Here is a 24,868-nt window from a genome sequence, read left to right on the forward strand (position 1 = left end):
TACCACTTTAATAGAGTCAAACATCTTTACCACCCAGTGGGTAGATACAAAAAGCTGGAGTAACTCAGCGGGACAGGCAGCATCTTCGGAGAGCAGGAATGTGTGACGTTTCGGGTTGAGACCCTTCTTCAGACTGGTCAGGCAACCCTTTGGCATGAATATCGATTTCTCTAACTTCAAACAACCCTTGCATCCCCTCTCTCTCCATCCCTCCCCCACCCAAGATGTACCAGCTTCAAAGTCAGCTTGTAGAGTCTCGTTGTCTGTATCTCGTTTTCACCTAGAACACAGCTAACAATGGCCTGTTTCCTTTATCATCGCTACTTGTTTGCATATCTGTCATTCATTTGGTCTGTGGAGGAAGGAACTGCAGATTCTGGTTAAACCAAAGATAGACACAAAAAGCTGGAGTAACTCCAGCGGGACAGGCAGCACCTCTGGAAAGTAGGAATGGGTGACATTTCGGGTCGAGACCCTTCTGCAGACTGATGTCAGGGGAGACTGAGATACATAGATAAGCAAGTGCAAGGTGTGAGAACAGGACAATGGGAATGGAGATCAAGGAACATGTAGATAGATCATTGTTGGCTGGGAGAAGGTAACAACAAAGAAAACTGAGATAAAATGTAGTCGGAGGCAATAAGACTGGTCGGAGAACTGGGAAGGGGGAGGGATGGAGAGAGAGGGAAAGCAAGGGCAACTTGACATTAGAGAAGTTGATATTCATACCGCTGGGGTGTAAGCTGCCCAAGCAAAATAAGAAGTGCTGTTCTATATCCCTGTCCCCCGAATCTCAGTCTAAAGAAGAGTCTCGTCCCGAAACGTCATATATTCCTTTTCTCCAGAGATGCTGTCTGACCCGCTGAGTTATTCCAGCTTTTTATGTCTTTTCTCATAATTAATGCTCCACTCCTGAAGATTAAAGTTACTGTAAGGATGCCTTAATGCCAGAGAAAAGAAAAACATACTAAAGTGAGCTTGGAACGCACTAGCTGAAAAAAGTATTCCCGTGACATTGAAGCAATGGCTATGAAAAAACACCTATGCCTTTATTCCTCAGAAGGCTGAGGAAGTTTGGCATGTCCCCAACGACTCTCACCAACTTCAACAGATGCGCCGCAGAGAGCATTTTATCGGGATGCATCCCAGCTTGGTTTGGGAACAAGCTCCATCCCAGACCGCAAGAAATTGCAGGGAATTGTGGACGCAGCCCAGACCATCACGCAAACCAACCTCCCTTCCGTTGACTCCATCTACACTTCACGCTGCCTCGTCAAGGCCAGCAGCATAATAGAAACATAGAAACATAGAAAATAGCTACAGGAGTAGGCCATTCGGCCCTTCGAGCCTGCACCACCATTCAATATGATCATGGCTGATCATCCAACTCAGTATCCCTTACCTGCCTTCTCTCCATACCCCCTGATCCCTTTAGTCACAAGGGCCACATCTAACTCCCTCTTAAATATAGCCAATGAACTGGCCTCAACTACCCTCTGTGGCAGAGAGTTCCAGAGATTCACCACTTTCTGGGTGAAAAATGTTTTCCTCATCTCGGTCCTAAAAGATTTTCCCCTTATCCTTAAACTGTGACCCCTTGTTCTGGACTTCCCCAACATCGGGAACAATCTTCCTGCATCTAGCCTGTCCAACCCCTTAAGAATTTTGTATGTTTCTATAAGATCCCCCCCCCTCAATCTTCTAAACTCTAGCGAGTACAAGCCGAGTCTATCCAGTCTTTCTTCATATGAAAGTCCTGCCATCCCAGGACCAAGGACCATCCTCACCCCGGTCACTCCCACTTCTCCCCTCTCCCATCAGGCAGGAGGTACAGACGTGTGAAAACGCACACCGCCAGATTCAGGGACAGCTTCTTCCCAAATGGTCACCACGCAACAAAAGCTTTTCACTGTACCTCGCTACACGTGACAATAAACACAACACAACTGAACTAAATGCCAGCAATTCTAAGCCAGTGGTGTCCCCCAGTTAGCAATTATGCAAAAAGACAACACCCAGCCAATGACGGTTAGTGGTGGCACAGTGGCTAAACCGGTGGATCTGCTGCTTCACAGCGCCAGAGACCCTGGTTCGATCCCGACCTCGGCTGCTGTCTGTGTGGAGTTTGCACGTTCTCCCTGTGACCGCGTGGGTTTCCTCCAGTTTTCTCCCACATTCCAAAGACGTGCGGGTTTGTACGTGAATTGGCCTCGGTACATTGACCCTTGTACAGTGTGTAGGGAGTGGATGAGAAAGGGGAATACATGGTACTGGTGTGAATCGATGGTCAGCATGGAATTGGTGGGCCGAAGGGCCTGTTTCCATGCGGTATCACCAAATGCTAAACATTAAGATTAGGAAATCTTACACAGATTTCATTAACTTTTGAGTACTGGTAAGATATTGAGATCGTTGTGCAAACTATGTATCAACTCACTAGATGGAGCCAGAATAACACTGAACATTGTGAGAGATATCTCTCTCTCAGAGACAAACAAATACTGAAAGTAGAAAGAAAACTCATTCTGTATATTATGATGGAGGCGTAAGTATTTTTACTTTTCGAGATACAGCATGGAAACAGGCTATTCGGCCCATCGAGTCTGCACCGACCAGCCATCACACGTGCACTAGTTCTATCCTACACGCTAGGAACAATTTACAGAAGGCAATTAACCTGCAAACCCGCATTTCTTTGGGATGTGGGAGAAACCGGAGCACCCTGGAGAAAACCCTGGAAAAAGGTTGAATAAGTTAGGTCTTTATGCTCAGGAGCGCAGAAGATTAAGGGGGGACTTGATAGAGGTCTTTAAAATGATGAGAGGGATAGACAGAGTTGATGTGGACAAGCTTTTCCCTTTGAGAATAGGGAAGATTCAAACAAGAGGACATGACTTCAGAATTAAGGGACAGAAGTTTAGGGGTAACATGAGGGGGAACTTCTTTACTCAGAGAGTGGTGGCGGTGTGGAATGAGCTTCCAGTGGAAGTGGTGGCGGCAGGTTCGTTGGTATAATTTAAAAATAAATTGGATAGGCACATGGATGAGAAGGGAATGGAGGGTTATGGTATGAGTGCAGGCAGGCGGGACTAAGGGAAAAAAGTTGTTCGGCACGGACTTGTAGGGCCGAGATGGCCTGTTTCCGTGCTGTAATTGTTATATGTTATAAAACCCACGCGGTCACAGGGAGAATGTGCAAACTCCACACAGACAGCGCCGGTAGCCAGGATCGAGCCCGGGTGTCTGACGCTGCAAGGCAGCAACTCTCCCGCTGCGCCACCGTGCCGCTACGATACATGTGGGGCTTTAAGTTTTAGTTTTGGAGATACAGCGCGGAAAGTCCACGCCGACCAGCGGTCCCAGGACATTAACACGACTCTACACACACTGGGGCCAATTCACATTTCTACCAAGCACATTCACCTAAAAACCTGTACATCTTTGGAGTGTGGGAGGAAATCGAAGATCTTGGATGAAATCCACACAGTCACAGGCACTCACGTAAGGACATTCTTAAAATATCTCCTATACAGTATTCACACAAACATAGAAAATAGGTGCAGGAGTAGGCCATTCGGCCCTTCCAGCCTGCACCGCCAGTCAATATGATCATGGCTGATCACCCAACTCAGTATCCTGTACCTGCCTTCTCTCCATGCCCCCCGGATCCCTTTAGCCACAAGGGCCACATCTCTCTTAAATATAGCCAATGAACTGGCCTCAACTACCTTCTGTGGCAGAGAGTTCCAGAGATTCAAAGCGCGGTGGTTGTATGGAATGAGCTGCCAGAGGAGGTGGTGGAGGCAGGGACTATCGCAATGTTTACGAAACAATTAGACAGATACATGGATAGGACAGGTTAGGAGGGATATGGGCCAAACGCAGGCAGGTGGGACTAGTGTCGCTGGGACAAGTTAGGCTGAAGGACCTGTTTCCACGCTGTATGACTCTATAAAATTGAATTGCATGTATGCCGAGGTGCATTATCCTCAAATACCTGTGGACATTATTTTAAAGGGTGCACGTATAAACCATGGTGAAGCTGATTCCTTGGCCGAATGCTTCAGATCCCATTTAGTACCTGGCTCGTTCTTCTTTCGGGTTCTGCAGGTAAGAGTATGGACTCCTGTTTATGTTGCTGCCTTCGACTTCACCCTTGTTCACAAGTATCTTTCCCGGCTTCATGTTCTTGTGAGCGATATCAATGCTCTGTCGAGAGAGGAACGCCCAGACATAAAGCAGCTCTACATTGTGAAAGTAAAATAATGCCCATGTCTTGGTTTAAATTAGGAGGGACTTCTGGTATTTAGGCCCAACAGCAGTGAAAGACAGGCAATACATTTCCAAGTCAGGATGGCATGAGACTTGGAGACAAATGTGCAAATGCTAGTGGTTCCATGCATCTACTGCCATGTTCTGGGCAGATTGCAAGTTTGGAAGGTGTTATAGAAACATAGAAAATAGGTGCAGGAGTAGGCCATTCGGCCCTTCGAGACAGCACCGCCATTTAATATGATCATGGCTGATCATCCAAAATCAGTACCCCTTTTCCTGCTTTTTTCCACATAATAGACATGGTTTAAACGATAGACATTTGAGGAAACATAGAAACATAGAAAATAGAAATTAGGTGCAGGAGTAGGCCAGTCGGCCCTTCGAGCCTGCACTGCCATTCAATATGATCATGAAAGTGTCCAGAGCACCTGGGAAAGGAAGATTGTTTCTTGCAATGAGTTAATTGCAATTAAAACACAAAGTACTTGTGCTATAACACCAGGGTCAGTGCTCAACCAAACGTAAAGTGCTATCTAAATTGATTATACCAACTTATGCTAGGGATGAAAGGTGAAACTCATGCTAGGGATCAGAGGGTATGGAGAGAAGGCAGGTACGGGATACTGCGTTGGATGATCAGCCATGATCATATTGAATGGCGGTGCAGGCTCGAAGGGCCGAATGGCCTACTCCTGCACCTAATTTCTATGTTTCTATGAAACCTAACTCCATATGCAATAATCAGCTGCCTACATGTCAACAAGCATATTAACCCAAAAAAGTAGTCAAAAATGCTGGAGACCCTCAGCGGGTGAGGCAGCATCCATGGAGCGAAGGAAATAGGCAACGTTTCGGGCCGAATCCCAGAAGGGACTCACGCGGTCACAGGGAGAACGTGCAAACGTACAGACTGCACCCGTAGTCAAGATCGAACAAGGGCTCTCTGCCGCTGGTGAGGCAGCATCTATGGAGCGAAGGAAATAGGCAACGTTTTGGGCCGAATCCCGGAAGGGATTCGGCCCGAAACTTTGCCTATTTCCTTCGCTCCATAGATGCTGCCTCACCCGCTGAGTTTCTCTAGCATTTTTGCCTACCTTCGATTAGCCAGCTAATTCACTTTGAGAAGAGATATAAAAGAAGATGCCAATTATTACCTCAGAGAAAACAAAACTGCACTTGGAAAATAAGTTCCTCATATATAATTTCATCAGAACTAATGTAAAAACTTTTTATGGGGTCAAAAATAATGGCAATTTTATTCAGTTTTACCTCATTTGTAATGGGAATAGGGATTAGCACGGAAAAAAAGTAGTTACATAACAAGTCGTCTCCATTTACCGTGAAGCTAAATGAGAGCTATACATTCTTCCATTATCCAAGAAGACTTTTTTTTCCCAATTTACTCCCATCATTTTTCTGCGTGGTAATAGTGATGGATGATTAGGGAAAGATTCTATTAAAGATATACCAGACTGCATTCTTTTTTTTATGGATTTCTGATATTTGAAATGCTATTGTCTCAAGTATAATAGCTGGAGGTTTGATCCTTGGCCATTAGTGCTAAATGCAAAATATTGCAGGTTCAGCATCTTGTAGTCTGCCTTGGGAGAATTATTCCACAGAGGTCAGTGACATAAATTTCACAGGCACAGCAGAGCACTCATCGGCAACTTGAGTCTCTTGCCGGGGAATCGAGGACCAGGGGACGTAGGTTTAAGGTGAAGGGGAAAAGATTGAATAGGAATCAGAGGGGCAACCTTTTCCACACAAAGGGTGGTGGGCGTATGTGACAAGCTGCCAGAGGAGGGAGTTGAGGCAGGGACTATCCCAACATTTAAGAAACAGTTAGACAGGTACAGGTACCCAGAGAGTGGTAGCTGTGTGGAATGAGCTTCCAGTGAAGGTGGTGGAGGCAGGTTCGTTTTTATCATTTAAAAATAAATTGGATAGTTATATGGATGGGAAGGGAATGGAAGGTTATGGTCTGAGCGCAGGTATATGGGACTAGGGGAGATCATGTGTTCGGCACGGACTAGAAGGGTCGAGATGGCCTGTTTCCGTGCTGTAATTGTTATATGGTTATATGGTGGTATATGGTTACATGAATAGGATAGGTTTGGAGGGATTATTGACCAAATGCTGGCAGGTAGGACCATTTTAGCTGGGACGTGTTTGCCAGTGTGGGCAAGTTGGGCTGAAGGGCCTGTTTCCACACTGTATCACTCTATACCGCATGTTTAATGTTAATGATAGAGGTTGAAATTCTAGGGAAGATAGGCTCAAAAAACTGGTGTAACTCAGCGGGTCAGACAGCATCTCTGGAGAAAAGGAATAGGTTGCGTTTCGGGTCTATTCCTATTCCTTTTCCCCAGAGATGCTGTCTGACCTGCTGAGTTTTTGTGTCTATCCTCGGTTTAAAGCAGCAGCTGCAGTTCCTTCCTACATATATTGAATTTCTAGAGGAGTGATTTAAAAAGTGAAAAGCTGCTACACTCATTAATTGCAGAGCTATCTAAAAGGGGACATAGACCCCAAGGAACTGCAGATGTTAGTCCACCTATAAAAGGCGCAGAGTGCTGGAGTAACTCAGCGGGCCAGGCCGCATCTCGGGAGAAAAGGGAGAGGTGAACATTTGGGTCGAGACTCTTCGTCATAGTTAGAGACAGGGATAGCTGGATGTGGAGAGGATGTATCCACTGGTGGGAGAGTCTAGGGCTAGAGGTCATAGCCTCAGTATTAAAGAATGTAATTTTAGGAGGGAGATGAGGAGAAATATCTTTAGTCAGAGGGTGGTGAATCTGTGGAATTCTTTGCCACAGAAGGCTGTGGAGGCCAAGTCAGTTGATATTTTTAAGGCAGAGATAAATAGATTCTTGATTAGTACGGGTGTCACAGAGGAGAATGGGGTTAGGAGGGAGAGATTGAATGGCGGAGTAGACTTGATGGGCCAAATGGCCTAATTCCACTCCTATCCCTTATGACCTAGGGAGGGGAAACTAGGTATGGTAAGGTACAGAACAATCAGAACTGCATCAATGACTCTGGAATGGTGGAGCCCACAACGGTCCATTGTTGGTTGGGGACGAGGTGGCAATCTAAACGGGGGACGGAGACACAAGGAACTGCAGATGTTGGTCCGCCAAAAATGTGCTAGAGTAACTCACCGGGTCATGTAGCCTCCCCAGGAGAACATCTATAGACGACCATTGTGGTCAGGACCATTTCAAACACCCACCTCCCCTTTCCTTCCTTCATCCCCCTCCCCTGAGGTGCTGACATTGCACCTATCTCTCCCCTCCCGACCTGGGTTCGATCCCGACTACAGTTGCCATCTGCATGGGTTTTGTACTTTCTCCCTGTGACCTGCGTGGGTTTTCTCCGGGTGCTCCTGTTTCCACCCACATTCCAAAGGTGCACAAGACATTTAGGTTAATTTTTTCTTCGGTGAATATTGTAAGTTGTCCCTAGCGTGCAGGAAAGTGCTCGTGTGCAGGGCGATCGCGAGTCAGCGCGGACTCGATGGAAATGTGGAAACTCCACAAAGACAGCACGAGGTCGTGATTCGGTCTCCGACGCTGTGAGGCAGCAGCTCTACCAGCCGTGCTACTGTGCCGTCAAATGCAGTATTTGGGGTAAAAATTGCTGCCTCGTTAAAATGGTTTTCTGCGAAGTTGAAAAATATGTATATGTTCAAACATTTCTGGTGGCCCCAGAATCGTTCAATTTCTGACTAAGGACTGGAGATACAAATCCCCTTGAGCCTAGGTGTTAAGGCACTGAGTTTACTCCCCCTCTGCTCTTCCCTCATAATCGAACAAATGGTGGAACAGGTTTGAAATGTACAGAATATTGAAAGGTTTGGATAGAGTGGATGTGGAGAGAATGCTTCTAGCAGTGGGGGAATCTAGGACTAGAGGTCCCAGTCTCAGAATTAACGGGACGTTCTTTTAGGACGGAGATGTGATGAAAGAATGGATCGACTGGGGCTTATATTCACTGGAATTTAGAAGGATGAGAGGGTATCTTATCGAAACATATTAAAATTCTTAAGGGATTGGACAGGCTAGATGCAGGAAAGATGTTTCCGATGTTGGGGGAGTCCAGAACCAGGGGTCACAGTCTTAGAATAAAGGGGAGGTCATTTAGGACTGAGATGAGGAAAAACTTTTCACCCAGAGATTTGTGAATCTGTGGAATTCTCTGCCAAGGAGGCCAATTCACTGGATGTTTTCAAGAGAGTTAGATATAAGGTTCTACGGAATCAAGGAATATGGGGAGGAAGCAGGAACGGGGTACTGATTTTGGATGATCAGCCATGATCATATTGAATGGGCAGTGCTGGCTCAAAGGGCCGAAGGGCCTACTCCTGCACCTATTTTCTATGTTTCTATATAATACGCTGCTCTGTCCTCCAACCCGACATTCCCTGCAATCCTCTTCTTCAGCTTCGAGTTTATTTAGTTTAGTTTAGTTTAGAGATACAGCGTGGAAACAGGTCCTTCGGCCCACCGAGTCAGTGCCGACCAGCGATGCCCACACACTAGCACTTTCCTACACATTAGGGCCAATTTAACATTATTACCCAAGCCAATTGACCTACAAACCCGAACGTCTTTGGAGTGAGTGAGGAAACCGGAGCAACCGGGGAAAACCCACGCGGTCACGGGGAGAACGCACAAACTCCGTACAGACAGCGCCCGAGGCCAGGATGGAGCACGGGTCTCTACCGCTGCAGCACCATGCCGCTCTTGTTGACTAGAAGCTCTGGAAAGGGGTTAGGACATAATTGGAGAGATGCCATCAAATGTGGCATTTTAAAGAGGACTCGACGATGGAGCTTCACACTTGCTATTTATCTCACTAAGATTCATAGCAATGGTGTGTTACCCAGCACTTTCAAGTCTCTATTGATCTAATTGGTTTATTTTGACATGGTTTATTATTTGGTTCGTAGTTGCACCTAGTGAAGGATACATTTTGTTCATTGATATTTGCATTAATCATAAGTATAAAGTTTATTATAGTTTAGTTTTGAGATACAGAGCGGAAACAGGCCCTTCTGCCCACCAGGTCCACACCGACCAGCGATCCCCGCACATTGTCCAGGGGGTGCGGCCAATCCCGACCTCATCGGGACTTCCGCGGCCGATCAGCGGGTGGAATTTGCTCCCTGAGCCCGGGGCTCTGGAACTCCGGCCTGGCCAGAGCAGGTAGATCCGATCCCATAGCCAACTTACGAGGCCGACTTTGCGGGCCGGTATCCCGGCTCCTCGCGGGACTAGGCGGACCGTTCCGCTGCTCCTCTCGGAGGCCTTGACCTCCGTTGGTCTGGCAAAAACGGGTGCTGAAAAATCACTGGTGGATCTGTATCACAATAATGGTTGAATGAATGCTCATTAACATGCATTGAGAGTGTGTTGGAAGACAGTCTGACCTTTACAATACCATTGATTAGGGCGTTAATAGATGGTTTGATGTAGCCTTTGCTGGTGATGAGGCAGAGTGTATACTGAAAATATCCCGCAGGTCCAGAATGGGTGTGGGTCCCACTCAAAACAACGTTGTCTTGTCTGTAAAGGCTTCCGTACTTTCTCTTCAGTAATTTCATAACCTAAAAGACCCAATAGCATTAGCCATACATCACATAAACACTAATTGCTAAATCTTAGCTAAAGGCAAAATATCGTGGGATACACAAAGTTGATTGTTTCTTTTACTTACAGCTTTCTGTAACTACACTGATATGAAACCATGCACCATTAAAGTCAAAGAACAAGAAGCAAATGCTGTTAAAGGGATAAACTACATAAACTGAGAATTTTAGTTTAGTTTAGTTTAGAGCCAGCGCAGAAAAAAGCCCTTCGGCCCACCAAGTCCGCCTCGACCAGCGATTCTGCACATTAACACTATCCCACACACACACACACACACACAAGGGACAATTTACATGTATACCAAGCCAATTAGCCTACAAACCTGTACGTCTTTGGAGTGTGGGAGGAAGCCGAAGATCTCTGAGAAAACCCGCGCGGTCGTGGGGAGAATGTCAACCCCATTCTCCTGCCTTCTCCCCATAACCCCTGACACACTCGGACAAATCAAGAATCTGTTGACCTCTGCTTTAAAAATACCCAATGACTTGGCCTCCACAGCCTCCGTGGCAATGAATTCCATAGATTCACCACCTCGTTCAAAGTGCAACCAATGTCAGTCCATAGTTCATAGTTTAGTTAGTGTTGGTGTAGTCTTCAGGAGACTACTGGACGTTGGGAAGAAACTAGTATTGAACCTGGAGCTCATGGTTTTTAGACTCCTAAACCTTTTGCCCAGATGGTAGGAGTGAAATGTGAGCGTGGCCAGGGTGGTGTGGATCTCTGGTGATGCTGGCTGCATCATCATCAATGTAAAGAGGGAGTTAGATGTGGCATTTGTGGCTAAAGGTATCAGAGGGTATGGAGAGAAGGCAGGTACAGGATACCGAGTTGGATGATCAGCCATGATCACATTGAATGGCGGTGCAGGTTTGAAGGGCCGAATGGCCTACTCCTGCACCTATTTTCTATGTTTCTATGTTTCTATGTAAAGTGCAGGAGGAACTCAGCGGGTCAGGCAGCATCTGCAGGGGGAATGGACAGGTGACGTTTCAGGTTGGGACCCGTCTCCAGACTTGTGGTGGATGTTGATCAGTAACCTGCCCCCCGAGATGGAGAGAGAGATGGGAAGGATCAGAGATGGACTGTGCGAGAATCAGAGTAACGTGGAAAATGATAGCAAAAGCAACAAAATGTTTGAGACCAACAGCGATACAGGAAACAGGATCAATACAGTCATCAATGGACTGGAGAAGAATTAAAAAGGATCAGCTTAGGACCAAAACATTGTTCCCACAAAGAGATTCTCATGGCTAAACGTTTTAGTTTAGTTTAGTTTAAATATACAGCATGGAAACAGGCCAATTAACCTACAAATCTGCATGTCTTTGGAGGGTCACTATTTGGCCAATGACAATATATCTTTTTTAATTATCAAAAACATGCTGTAATTATGTGTAGAAGGGTCTACAGATGCTGGTTTAAACCGAAGGCAGACACAAAAAGTTGGAGTAACTCAGCAGGACAGGCAGCATCTCTGGAGAGAAGGAATGGGTGACATTTCGGGTCGAGACACATCTTCAGGAGGGCCTCGTACTGTAATTATGTTCTGCAGGGACAATGTGGGCCGAAGGGCCTGTCCCGGTGCTGCACTGTTCTATAAGCGCATGGAATAATATCTAATAAACTGACGTTGGAGATGAAAATGAAAGTGAAATCAGTTGGAGCTACAAAAGCAGTGAAAGGTCATGCCACGGGACACAAGTCTTGCACAGAACCCACAGGTTAATGATTAGTCATTTACAAGTTATGATTTTGATATGATAACCGGATATCGACTGCACAGTCTTCTTCTTCTTGCGTATGGCGTGCATAGCCTAAAGTTGTAGGCCAACTCGTTCTATTTGATCTTAATTGCATGTGTTCTGTGGTTTATTCATGATCATTAACAATCCTCCGACATACAGATGGCACTATTAAAATTTGCACAATTTTTAACATGTCTGAGGCATGCACTTTGGAATCTTTATTCATTGTGCGAGAAACCAAAAAAAACCCACGTTCTCTGCACCTATAACATGAAACTTGCAGTTTAATCTCACTCCAGCTTCATGTGCAGAGATCATCTCACCGTTTTAATTTTTAGCTTTACACATGCAACGTGGACACAGGCCCTTCGGCCCACCGAGTCGGTGCCAACTGGCGATCACCCCGTACACAAGCACTATCCTACACACACTAGGGACAATTTACAGAAGCCAATTAACCTACAAACCTCCACGTCATTGATTTTCAGGGCTCACGAACTGCAATTGGATTCAAAGGAGACCATATAAAACCATATAACCATATAACAATTACAGCACGGAAACAGGCCATCTCGACCCTTCTAGTCCGTGCCGAACACATAATCTCCCCTAGTCCCATATACCTGCGCTCAGACCATAACCCTCCATCCCCTTCCCATCCATATAACTATCAAAGAGACGACAGCAAAAAGAATGAAAATATTTAAGATTTTAAAAGTTTAGTTTAGAGATACAGCGTGGGAAAGTACACTTCGGCCCACTGAGTCCACACCGACCAACAATCACCCGTACACTAGGGACAATTTACAGAAGCCAATTAACCTACAAACCTGCTCATCTTTTGGATAATAGGAAATGTGGTCGGTAATCGGTAAACTTATCTTCTTTTCCTACAGATGTTGCCTGACCTGCGGAGTGTTTTCTTTTAGCATTTCCTACTTCCATTTCAGAAATAAAACATCTGAGATAATTAACCCAATCCGCTTTCCAGTACAATATAATGACGTGATCAAAGACTTCAGCCTGATGTGGGCTGAAAATTGGTCCTTGGTCTCGATTTGCACAATCACAGAAGAAACCAACTATCCATCCATTGCAGATAGAAACAAAGTCACTCCAGCGTTCTGTGTCTATCTTTCTATCTTCCCTTTAAGAATTGTCGAACAGTGGGATTATAGAATAACTTCAACATGGGGATGGGTACAGGAGTTGGTGCCTACCTCCAGTCTGAGCTTCTGAGATACCATTGCAATGTCAGTGCTGACAAAGACCACTCTCTTTGAAGTGCTGGGGTCTGCTACGATAAACGCTCGACTGTAGAGTCGGGTGTGGAGTCCTGCAGCAGTCTGGTCTGGATTAGCATAACCCATCTACAGATACGCAAAAAAAAAAAAAAAAAGCATTTACAGGTTAGAAAGAAGAAGCCACTCTCCCAATCTCACATTAATATTACACTTCATTAGTGCCTGATGGGTATTATCCATTACAACTAAAGTGCAAAGAAAATGATCGTTACTTATTTTCCCATTCCTAATGCAATGAATTAGAGACATTTTAATCATGGTTGATAAACATTTATACAATTTTAGAAAAATGTAAGAAATAGGAATCAGATTAGTTTAGTTTACAGATACAGTGCGGAAACAGGCCCTTCGACGCTCCAACCAGCGATCCCCACATAATAACACTACCCTACAATTTACATTTATACCAAGCCAGTTAACCTACAAACCCCTGTATGTCTTTCGGGTGTGGGAGCAAACCTAAGATCTCGGAGAAAACCCACGCTGATCACGGGGAGAAGGAACAAACTGCGTACAAACAACACCCGTAGTCAGGATGGAATCCGTGTCTCTGGCACAGTAAGGGAGCACCAGTACCGCTGCACCACACGGCCACCCTTAGATCACTTTAAACCCACTCCGGATTATTCTACCTCAACTGCCACATCCTTTCATTTAAATCAAAAATTATATTTAATTCAAAAATAATTATATTAATAATCAATTTAATTCAAAGCTATATCAGTCTTAGCTTTGAAATAAATGTACATAATGATTTGAGTACCATCTTTCTACCACAGTGAAAGGCTTGGATGGGGTGGATGTGGGGAGGTTGTTTCCACTAGTGGGAGAGATAGAGCAGCCATGTTTGAATGGTGCAGTAGACTCAATGGGCCAAATGGCCCAATTCTGCTCCTATCACCTTGTGAATTAGAAATATCCCTAATATGATTTAAACTTGGCCGAGATCAAACAAAAAACAAAATCTGGAAAAAAAAAACATTGGGTTGCTCCAGCATTTTGTGTTTATCTTCAACACAGAGTTTGCAAAATAGCAAGGAGCAATAAATTTAGCACTGCCTTGGTAATGCTGACAGACTTTTGCCAATCGATGCAGCCAACCCTCACTTCTTGTGGCAGCTGGAGAATTCCTGTATGAATTATTAGGATATTTTCTTCATAGGACTGGTGTGTAGTTAATAGAGCAGTAACACTATAGCTCCCACCACCCAGATTACTCTATATTTGAGAACCACAGGAGGACCTAGCGTGTATCCATAAAGATACATATGTAGGAAGGAACGGGAGACGCTGGTTTAAACAGAAGAGAGACACAAAAAGCTGGAGTAACTCAGCGGGACTGGCAGCATCTCTGGAGAAAAGCAATCGGTGACCTTTTCGTTCGAGACCTTACTTCAGTCTGAAGGTGTGTGTGTGTGTGTGTATCCATGCAAATAAATCAGTAAAAGCTACAGATACTGTTCACACATAGTATAATATTTTGCTTCAGTCGAGGCCAAGAATGCATTCTCTATTCCTACAGAACGTTAAACAAAAGCTCTCTGGACTAATGGAATCAATTCCAGGCTCTGTCCCTCAGGCCATGGCAGTGTGACCCTCAAATAGACTCAAGTTTAACCAGGCTTGAAAGGATTAAATTATTAAAACAGAATGCATAACATAGAGGGGCGCTTGAACTTGGACTTTTAAAATGGTAAAAGGATCTCTCTCCGCCCCTCCCCCACCCTGGTCGTCGTGCCAGTTCAGAGAATCGGAATGGAAACAGGCCCTTCGGCCCAGCGAGTCCGTGCCGACCACCTGCCAATCGTGCCGACCACGGAGAATGGAGCAGCTGGGCTGGAGTTTAGAAGGATGAGAGGATATCTCATTGAAACATATAAGATTGCTAAGGGCTTGGACACACTAGAGGCAGGAAACATGTTCCCGATGTTGGGGGAGTCCAGAACCAGGGGCCACAGTTTAAGAATAAGGGGTAAGCCATTTAGAGCGGAGATGAGGAAACACTTTTTCTCACAGAGAGTGGCGAGTCTGTGGAATTCTCTGCCTCAGGTGGAGGCAGGTTCTCTGGATACTTTCAAGAGAGAGCTAGATAGGGCTCTTAAAAATAGCGGAGTCAGGGGGTATGGGGAGATGGCAGGATTGGGGTACTGATTGGGGATGATGAGCCATGATCACCTTGAATGGTGGTCCTGTTTCCGTTCTATACCTCTCAACTAAACTAAAATTATTGGATCCTTTTACCATTATATAAATCCAAATTTGCCCGCCCCTCTGTATTATGTAACGCATTTATCCCATTTGTACGTACACCCCCTACACATTAAAGTTTTACAGAGGCCACTTAACCTGTAATCACGCACACCTTTGGGATATGGGAGGAAACTGGAGCGCCCGGAGGAAGCCCAGGTGGTCACGGGGAGAACATGCTAACTCCACATAGGCAGCACCCGAGGTCAGGGTCGAACCCGGGCCGCTGGCGTTGTGAGGCAGCAGCTCTTCCAGCCCATGTATAAAAAGTAAGGGTAAACATTTCCTCGTGGATGGAAGGGCGAGTCGTAAATCATAAGTGATAGGAGTAGAATTAGGCCATTCGGCCCATCAAGTCTACTCCGTCATTCAATCATGCCTGATCTATCTCTACGTCCTAACCCCATTCTCCCCATAACCTCTGACCCCGGTACCAATCAAGAAATGACGCATCTTGATATGACGCACGGCATTTTAAATCATAAAAAACACACTGGCAAAATAAAAACTAAAACAATAGGCATCTGTGCAAACAAACTATCATACCAAAGGGAGGTTAGCAATTGGACCAGTGCAGTCAGCCCGCCCAACACCAATCTGATAATAGTACGATCGCTCTTCAGGTGGTGTTGAATCTGAAACAGAAGATGTGGGATAGTCATCCATGTCATGGAGGAATGTGTAGGAAGGAACTGCAGATGAAGGGTCTCGACCCAAAATGTCACCTACTCCTTCTCTCCAGAGATGCTGCCTGACCCGCTGAGTTACTCCAGCATTTTGTGTCTATCATCCATAATTGCAGCTGCTTCCCCTCTTTCTTCCCTTTCTGGCTAAAGCCCTCCCTCCACCACCTCCAGTTTAAATTCCATTTGGAATATTTTGGAGGGCCAATTTGTGACCCAACTACAAAGACAAATGTATACAGCAATTTGTTCTTCCCCCGCACAATTAAAGCATGGAATAACCTCCACCCAACTATAGTTACCCAACCAGATGCAACTAAATTTAAAGTAGCTCTTTCTTCCCAATAACCCTTTGTGGCTTAAGCCCTCCCTTCACCACCTCCAGTTTAAATTCCATTTGGAATATTTTGGAGGACCAAGAAACCAAGAACTTCACATTCATCATCATTGTTGAAAACATCAACGGGCACGGTGCCTTGCAACGCTATGTACGACAGCGATCGTAACTTCTACCGAAGTTTGGATGGCCGTAGGTTCGCTAGGAGCTCATCTGCCCTTTGACAGGTCTTGTTATTGGTCCTGCTGGGGGTCCTCAGCCCGCGGTCCTCATCTGGCAAACCAGGTGGGGGAGACTGTTTAGTCACTGACTATCCGACCAAGGAGCAGGTAGCACGGGATTACATGGTACCCGTGGCGGGGGGGAACGCCCCCCAACCTGACCTGATTTTACATTGCCCCGCCAATACCTTACAATCTTAAACCTTAAAAAAAAAAAAAAATTTTTAATTAAAAAATTTAATTTTAAATAAATAAATAAATAAATTGGATAGGCATATGGATTAGAAGGGAATGGAGGGTTATGGTATGAGTGCAGGCAGGTGGGACTAAGGGGAAAAAAAGTTGTTCGGTACGGACTTGTAGGGCCGAGATGGCCTGTTTCCGTGCTGTAATTGTTATATGGTTATAATCTTTTAATTTAAAGATCGACACAAAATGCTGGAGTAACTTAATAGACAAACCAGAATTATTTACTAGAATATGGTCTACATTTATAGATTATTACTTGAAGGGGTAGACTGGACCGGCGCAGAGGCCGAACTGAAACCTGAATCTAGGACTAGATGAATCGTTATGATCTATGACCTAAGGACGTATCTCCTAAGTTGTAATATTGATAGTTTATCCTACTTTTCTAATTTATTTTTTTCTTTATTTTTCCTAATCTATAAATATAAATAAATAATTAGCGGCAATGTTAATATGTAACCGATAAAGGAGGATCCCAGTTACTTTGGTAACTGCGTCCTTGGAATCCTGGATATTTAATATGTAACCGTTAAACAAAGTCTGTATTGTGCAAAGTTGATATGCAGATGCCTCTAATAAAAATTTATATTTAAAAAAAAATAAATAAATAAAAATTCTGGAGTAACTCACGCGGTTCAGGCAGCATCTCTGGAGGAAATGGAATGGATAGGTGACATTTCGGGTCGTGTCCCTTCTTCAGACTTTCTTCGGTCTGAAGAAGGGTCACGACGCGAAACATCACCAGATATGCTGCCTGACCCGGTGAGTTTCGCCAGATAGACTTTGATATAAAACCAGCATCTGCTGATCCTTAATCAATCTTTTGAATTATGTCATTGCAGAGTTGCAAACACAAGTTGCACACAATGAGAAAATATTAAGCAAATACCCAAGCCTTTAAAGACCACAGCATTTAGAATCGGATTTGCTATTCCTGGCTAAAAGCTCTAGCACTTCGGGCATCGCAGTGGAGTTGCTGTCTCACAATACCGGAGACCCGGGTTTGATACTGAGCACGGATGCTGTATGTGTGGAGTTTGCATGTTCGCCCTTTTACCACGTGTATTGCATCCTCCTACATTCCAAAGACGTGCGGGTTTGTCGGTTAATTGGCTTCTGCACCTTTCTGTGCACGGCTGGTCTCTGGTCGGTGGGCTGAAGGGTCTGTTTCCATGCTGTATCTAAACTACACTAAACTAAAAGCCTTGCCATTACTGCAAAACTTATTCAAAAAAGACAAGTTATTCCGTAGACAAGGAAATAAAGTGTTGGAGTAACTCAGAGGGTCAGGCCGAGGAGGGGTTTGAAACTTGCGATGTGTTTAAAAGCTATTATTAATGCATGTTAAGTTTAATTTAGTTTCGAGATAGAACCCGAAAACAGGCCATTCGGCCCACCGAGTTCACGTTGACCATCAATCCCCGTACATTTGTCTTTTCAAGAGAGAGCTAGATATGGCTCTTAAAGGGATATGGGGAGAAGGCAGGAACGGGGTATTGATTGGGGATGATCAGCCATGATCACATTGAATGGCGGTGCTGGCTCGAACGGCCAATAGGCCTACTTCTGCACCTAGAGTCTATTGTCTATGTTAGCACTATCCTACACACACTAGGGACAATTGACAATCTTTACCAAAGCCAATTAACCTACAAAGCACCCGGGGAAAACCTATGCAGGTCAAGTGGAGAACGTACAAACTCCGTGCAGACAGCACCCGCAGTTAGGATCGAACCCGGGTCTCTGGCGCTGTATGGCAGCAACTCTACCGCTGTGCCACCGTGCTGCATATGTTAGTAGGTCCTTTATAAGTTTGTGACCAATGCGTGAACTTCCTGTCGTCTGAAGAAGGGTTTCGGCCCGAACTTTTGCCTATTTCCTTCGCTCCATAGATGCTGCTGCACCCGCTGAGTTTCTCCAGCATTTTTGTGTACCTTCGATTTTCCAGCATCTGCAGTTCCTTATTAAAAACTTCCTGCTGTTTCAGTTTAGTTTATTGTCACGTGTACAGTGAAAAGCTTTGTCGGGTGAATGGCGTTGTATGGAGGTCTGTAAACTGAAGATGTCAACCTACCTATTCAGGATTGCCACTTATTTTTCTTTTATTTTAAAGGAGAAGCAGTGTGGTGCATGTGTGTTGGTCCTTGGCTCTTGTATACCGCTGGGTTGATGTGCAACTGTTATTTTAAGTTGGGTGTGGTGATTATTCCCTTCAGTGTGTGGTTAACCTAACAATTTTGTATGCGCCCATGCCTCATTCAGAGACTCTACTGTGGCCATGAAGGAGGGTTCTTTTGAAGCTGCCAGTGAGTGCACGATACACCCTTCTGCAGCAGTGCTGGTAAAACCCAAGTCTCCACAATGAAAAGCAGTTACGTTAATCCGAGCTGCTTCAGAAGGCATAGATTATGTGGGTTAAGATGTGGTCTGTGCTTACAGCACGCAAGTGTCATTCACAGAAAGTAACTGTGGCTTGGAGGTAAGCTGTGTTACTATTGCAAATACACTGATCAGAACGTGCATTTGGCTCATGTTAAAAAGACCTGAACAAACATTACACACAGAGAAGCACTGGAGGTCAGGATTAAGGTCACGGATCCAAAGATGGCTTTGTAGGGGGCGCGGAGCACATTTACCAGAATACTGCCTAGATTTGAAGGACACACATCATCCTACGATATCTTCGCCACCTCCATCGCGATCCCACCACTAGTCACATCTTCCCACCTCCACCCCTTTCCACCCTCCGCAGAGACCGTTCCCTCCGTAACTCCCTGGCTAGCGTCCCTTCCCACCCAAACCATCCCCTCCCCAGGTACCTTCCCCAGCAACCGCAGGAGATACAACACCTGTCCCTATACCTCCTCCCTCGACTCTGTCCAGTACCCCGACAATCCTTTCAGGTGAGGCAGAGGTTCACTTGCACCTCCTCCAAACTCATCTACTGTATCCATTGTTCAAGATGTGGACTCTTATACATCGGCAAGACCAAACGTAGACTGGGCGATGGTTTCGCTGAACACCTTCGCACAGTCCGCCTGGACCTACCTGATCTCTCGGTTGCCAAAAACTTTCATTCCCCTTCCCATTCCCACACTGATCTTTCTTTCCTCGGCCCCCATTGTCAGAGTGGGGCTAAACACAAATTGGAGGAACTACATCTCGTATTTCGCTTGGGCAGCTTACAGCCCAGAGGTATAAATATCGAGGAGATTTCGCAGTAGTCAGAGCGAGGGCCTGAAGAAGGGTCTCAACCCGAAACGTCACCCATTCCTTCTCTCCAGAGGTGCTGCTTGTCCCCCTGTGTTACTCCAGCATTTTGTGTCTACCTTCGGTATAAATATTGATTTTTCTAAATTCAAGTAACTGCTGCATTCCCTTTCTCTCCCTCCCTCCCCCACCCAGCACCAGCTTCTTGTTCTCACCTAGCAAACAGCTAACAGTGGCCTGTTTCCTCTATCATTGCTACCTTTGTGTAAATATTTCATTCATTTGTTCTCTATCTCTCTCTCTCTCTACATCACTGTCTATATCTCTCGTCTTCCTTTCCCCCCCTACCCTCGCTCTGAAGAAGGGTCTCGACCTGAAACGTCACCCATGCCTTGCCTCAAGAGATGCTGCCTGTCCCGCTGAGTTACTCCAGCATTTTGTGTCTACCTCTGGACTGGAAGGTATTAGCTCCAAGGAGAAGTTGGACAGACTTGGATTGTTTTCTCTGGATCAACAGAGGCTGAGGGGAGACCTGACAGAAATATATAAAACAACAAGAAGCATAGTTAGGGTAGAGAGTCAGAACCTTTCTTCAACAGTGAACATGTCAAAGAATAGAGGGCAAAGATTTTAGGTGAGAGGGGGAAGTTTAGTGGAGATGTGCAGGGTAAGTTTTTTTTACAGCGAGACTAGTGGGGGGGCCTGGAATGCACTACTGGTGTAGGTGGTGGTGTAGGCAGATATGGTTATAAAGAGGTTTTAGATAGGCATGTGGATATGCAGGGATAGGGATAAAGGGCCTGTCCCACGAGCATTCGACTGCATGCGGCAAGCGCGACCAAACCGGAAGCGGGGGCCGCGCGGAGGTAGAGTGATCCCGTACGAGTTGACGAGAAGTTAGAGCGAAGTCTGCGGGAAGTTTGCGCTAGGCGTACGCCGTCAAAATTCCGTTGCCGCTCAAAATTTTTGAACAGTGTCAGTTTTTCGGAGCCCTGCGCGATGTCGGGATCAGCTCCGTACAATTCCATACGGCTCCAGCGATCGAAGTGGGACCGGCCCCGCGAGGCCGTACGGCTCAAGCGACCACGTTAGGTCGCGCTTGCCGCATGCAGTCGCATGCTGGTGGGACAGGCCCTTAACATGCAGGCAGAGGAAATTAGTTTAACTTGGTGTCATGTTCAACACGGAAACTGTGGGCTGAAACGCCCATTCCTGTGCAGTATTGTTCATGTTCTATTTAACACATCTTAACACAGATCAAACAGTGGCCTCATTTACCTGAGTGGCGAAATGTAAAACACTGCAAGATGCTGTTCATACATGAGAAGCTGTTTGTACAAAGATTCAATTAAACATCTCCACAAACAAGTTGAATCATGCTCAGAGATTTATTTTGGCTGATGCTTTGAGTACATTGACCAACCTGTACCAAGCAACACAAAAGTGGATCATTTCAGAATCAACAATTTCTGAAAGACTTGGGTCCAGTCTCAATGCACTCTTTATTTTATTTTTTTAATTACGCAATATAGTGTTAAGGGGAGAAGCCAAATGTGTAAGAAGTAAAGATAGATACAAATTGCTGGAGTAACTCAACGGGTGAAGCATCATCCCTAGAGAACATGGGTGGTTATTACAGTATATTATGGTTAGTTTAGTTTAGAGATGGAGAGTGGAATCAGGCTTTCGTCCCACCGAGTCCGTGCCGACCAGCGATCACCCGTACACTAGTTCTATCTCACATAACAGGGACAAATTGTAGAAACCAATTAAACTCCCAACTCACACGTCATTGGAATGTTGGAGAAAACCCACAGGGTGAGCTTACAAACTCCGTATAGACAGCACCCACAGTCAGGATCAAACCTGTGTTTCTGGTGCTGTGAAGCAGCAACTATACCACTGTGCCACCCAATTATATTATCGTATGTTATATTATTATATAATATGTTATTATATATTATTTTATTATATTGTTGAATAGGATTATTGCATAAGGGGCGGCATGATGGTGCAGCAGTAGGGTTGCTGCCTTACAGCGCCAGAGATCCGAGTTTGATCCTGACTACGGGTGTTGTTTGTACGTTCTTCCCATGACCGCATAGGTTTTTCTCCAAGATCTTCGGTTTCCTCCCACACTCCAAATACTTACAGGTTTGTAGGTTAATTGGCTTGGTATAAATGTAAAATTGTCCCTAGTATGTGTAGGATAGTGTTAATGTGTGGGGATCGCTGGCCGGTGTTTACTCAGTGTGCCAAAGGCCCTGTTTCTGCGCTGTATCCCTGAACTAAACTAAAGTAACATTGTTTTGGAACAAAAAAAAATTTGGTTTTCGCACCACACCTCAAGTGTGATATTTTACACCTGCCACCACCCCACAACACATCCACCACACACTTGGAAGTGGAGAGGATGTTGCCATTAGTGGGAGAGTCTAGAACTAGAGGTCATAGCCTCAGAATTAAAGGATGTTCTTTTCGGAAGGAGATGAGGAGGCATCTCTTTAGTCAGAGGGTGAGCCTGAATCTGTGGAATTCTTTGTCACAGAAGGCTGTGGAGGCCGTCAGTTAATGTTTTTAAGGCAGAGATAGATAGATTCTTGATTAGTACAGCTGTCAGAGGTTATGGGGAGATTGCAGGAGATTGGGGTTTGGAGGGAGAGATAGATCAGCCATGATTGAATGGTTGAGCAGACTCGATGGGCCGAATGGCCTAATTCTACTCCTATCACTTCTGACCTTTTGACTTACCCTCCTCTGCTCTTGATATTTCTATGGTGAAGAAAACGGCAATGATGGTCACAGCCACTGCCGTCATGAGGACAAACAGGATGGTGCAACCTATTCCCAAGGGTGAAACGTTTTTACAGCCCATTTTGTAGATCCAGTCTGAAGTGAAATAAAAGTCAGTAACAAATTAGTCATCTAATCCACCCATAAGGTGCATTAGAACATTACACCAGCAATGGCCATGTTCAATAGTTCATTTCTACTCTGTTGCCACATGTACCTAAGTACAGTAACATTATTTTTTTGCATACAGTTCAGTGACAATCGTACAATACATTAGGCACAATCATAATCTGTATAAGAGTGTAGTTTAGTCGATCACACTGAGTCTGTACACAAGAGTCGCCATGTTTTAGGCATCTTGAACCCATTCAAGTTTTTTTTTAATGTTATGTGCGTGCGTGTGTGTGTGTGTGTCAAGTGCATTGTGGAAACGGATAACAACATTTTAATTTGATCATTGCTTGATTGGGCAGTTTTGATCTTTCCAGGACTCGCCATCTGCGATTAATTGAATAAAAGCTCCTTATTGAGGATAAACAAAAATTACAGTGAAAGCGTCACTGTGGGACTCCCACTGCAGATGACGGTGGTTTGAGGTGACCAGAAATCATCCCGTACCCTAGCTCTATCCTACACACTCGGAACAATTTACAGAAGCCAATTAACCAACAAACCTGTGCATCTTTGGAGTGTGGGAGGAAACTGGAGCACCCATGGTCACAGGGAGAACATGCATACACTATACAGACAGCGCCCGTAGTCAGGATCGAACCCGGTTTCTGGCGCTCTGCTACAGCAACGCTATCGCTGCGTCACAGTGCCGCCGGGTGCTGTCTGTACGGAGTTTGCACATTCTCCCTGTGAAGGCATGGGTTTTCTCCAGGAGCTCCAGTTTCATCCCAGAAAGACCTGTTTCCATGCTATATCTCTAAACTAAACTAAAGGTTTATGCCAACTGTCAGATCGTTCACTTCAATCCCCCCCCTTTAACTATTCTTTCATCCACGCTGTATTTCTTAACTAAATCTCTAAATGAGTGATATTCTTTTTAAGTCAGGATCCACCCAGTAGTTCAAGCAGTTCTAAATTTGTTATCCCGTGCCTGCTATCATTGAGTCATAGTCTTACGGGGAAGAAAGGGGCCCTTCAGCCAACACCGGCCAACATATCCCATCTACACTAGTCCCACCTACCTGCATTTGGCCCATATTCCATTAACTTGGCCTATCCATATACCTGTCTAAATGTTTCTTAAACGTTGCGATTGTACCTGCCTCGACGACCTCCTCTGCCAGTTCGTTCCACACCCACCACCCAAAGTTCTTATTTTGTCAGAGACGTTTACATTCTCATGAACTCGGCAAACGTTCAACTGACTGAAATGTGCATCCCAGAATTTTGTTCCATGGCAACAAGACTCAAATCATGTCATTAAATGAAAAATGTATCTTAATCAGATGCACAGGCAGACTTGAAATAAACAACAGGAACAATCTTTGAAATCTGTGGCATGACGCAGGCAAATCAAACACATAATTGCATATCGTCTTCATAAAACCACTGCTGAAAATCTCTGGGGTTGTGTAATTTATAGCCATTAACATCAACGCAATTTAGAAATCCCCAAGTTAAAAAGATGCTGAACTCTGGTTTAGAAAATTGATTTGAGTTCAAAATGTCACGCTATAATCCTGCAAACAGGTCAGGCAACCATTTATTAAGAAACACAATAACCGTTCATTTGACAATTATCTTCCCACGACTTTCAACGGTCGGCTTATATTCAGTCAGAATCACTTGAAGATGGTAATAAAGCACAGCAGCTGTACACGACCACAACAGAATCACCGCGTTTAATCAATAGTAATCTTACCTTAACCATGAACCATTTACTTCAGCAGCAAGAATCCACTGTGTCAATGTTTACGGGCTGGGTGATTGTTTCCAACGTGGCAACTGTACATTGCCCCGAATCTGATTAGTCTTTAGTAACAAGAGCACAATTAGAGGCTAACAGCAGATAACACAGCTGGTTTTCAACTCTGAAGAGAAAACGATTGCCCATTGTATCTTCCAAATTACAGGGCAAAAATTAACTTCAACAAAAAAAAAAAAAATCAAATGTGCATACATTGAAACACTGAGCTCTT

At 44.9% G+C, this 24,868-nt stretch overlaps 1 protein-coding gene across 2 annotated transcripts in view; it reads right to left on the reverse strand.

The window, feature by feature from the left end:
* The window catches only part of asah2 (N-acylsphingosine amidohydrolase 2), a 69,500-nt gene extending 44,632 nt beyond the window's left edge, over positions 1–24,868 (reverse strand). Inside the window, exons 1-6 of one of the 2 annotated variants that reach the window (XM_055647250.1) lie at positions 24,592–24,868; positions 22,677–22,814; positions 15,772–15,860; positions 12,895–13,044; positions 9,710–9,886; positions 4,082–4,209 (exon numbers count right to left, since the gene is read on the reverse strand). In XM_055647250.1, the coding sequence (XP_055503225.1) occupies positions 4,082–4,209; positions 9,710–9,886; positions 12,895–13,044; positions 15,772–15,860; positions 22,677–22,800 (668 nt within the window). In that variant the 5' untranslated portion in view covers positions 22,801–22,814; positions 24,592–24,868. Of the gene's footprint in view, positions 1–4,081; positions 4,210–9,709; positions 9,887–12,894; positions 13,045–15,771; positions 15,861–22,676 lie in introns of both variants that reach the window. The other variant, XM_055647249.1, reaches the window with a different exon arrangement.

The sequence above is a fragment of the Leucoraja erinacea genome, chromosome 15 (genome assembly GCF_028641065.1).
Source record: "Leucoraja erinacea ecotype New England chromosome 15, Leri_hhj_1, whole genome shotgun sequence".
NCBI lineage: Eukaryota > Metazoa > Chordata > Chondrichthyes > Rajiformes > Rajidae > Leucoraja > Leucoraja erinaceus.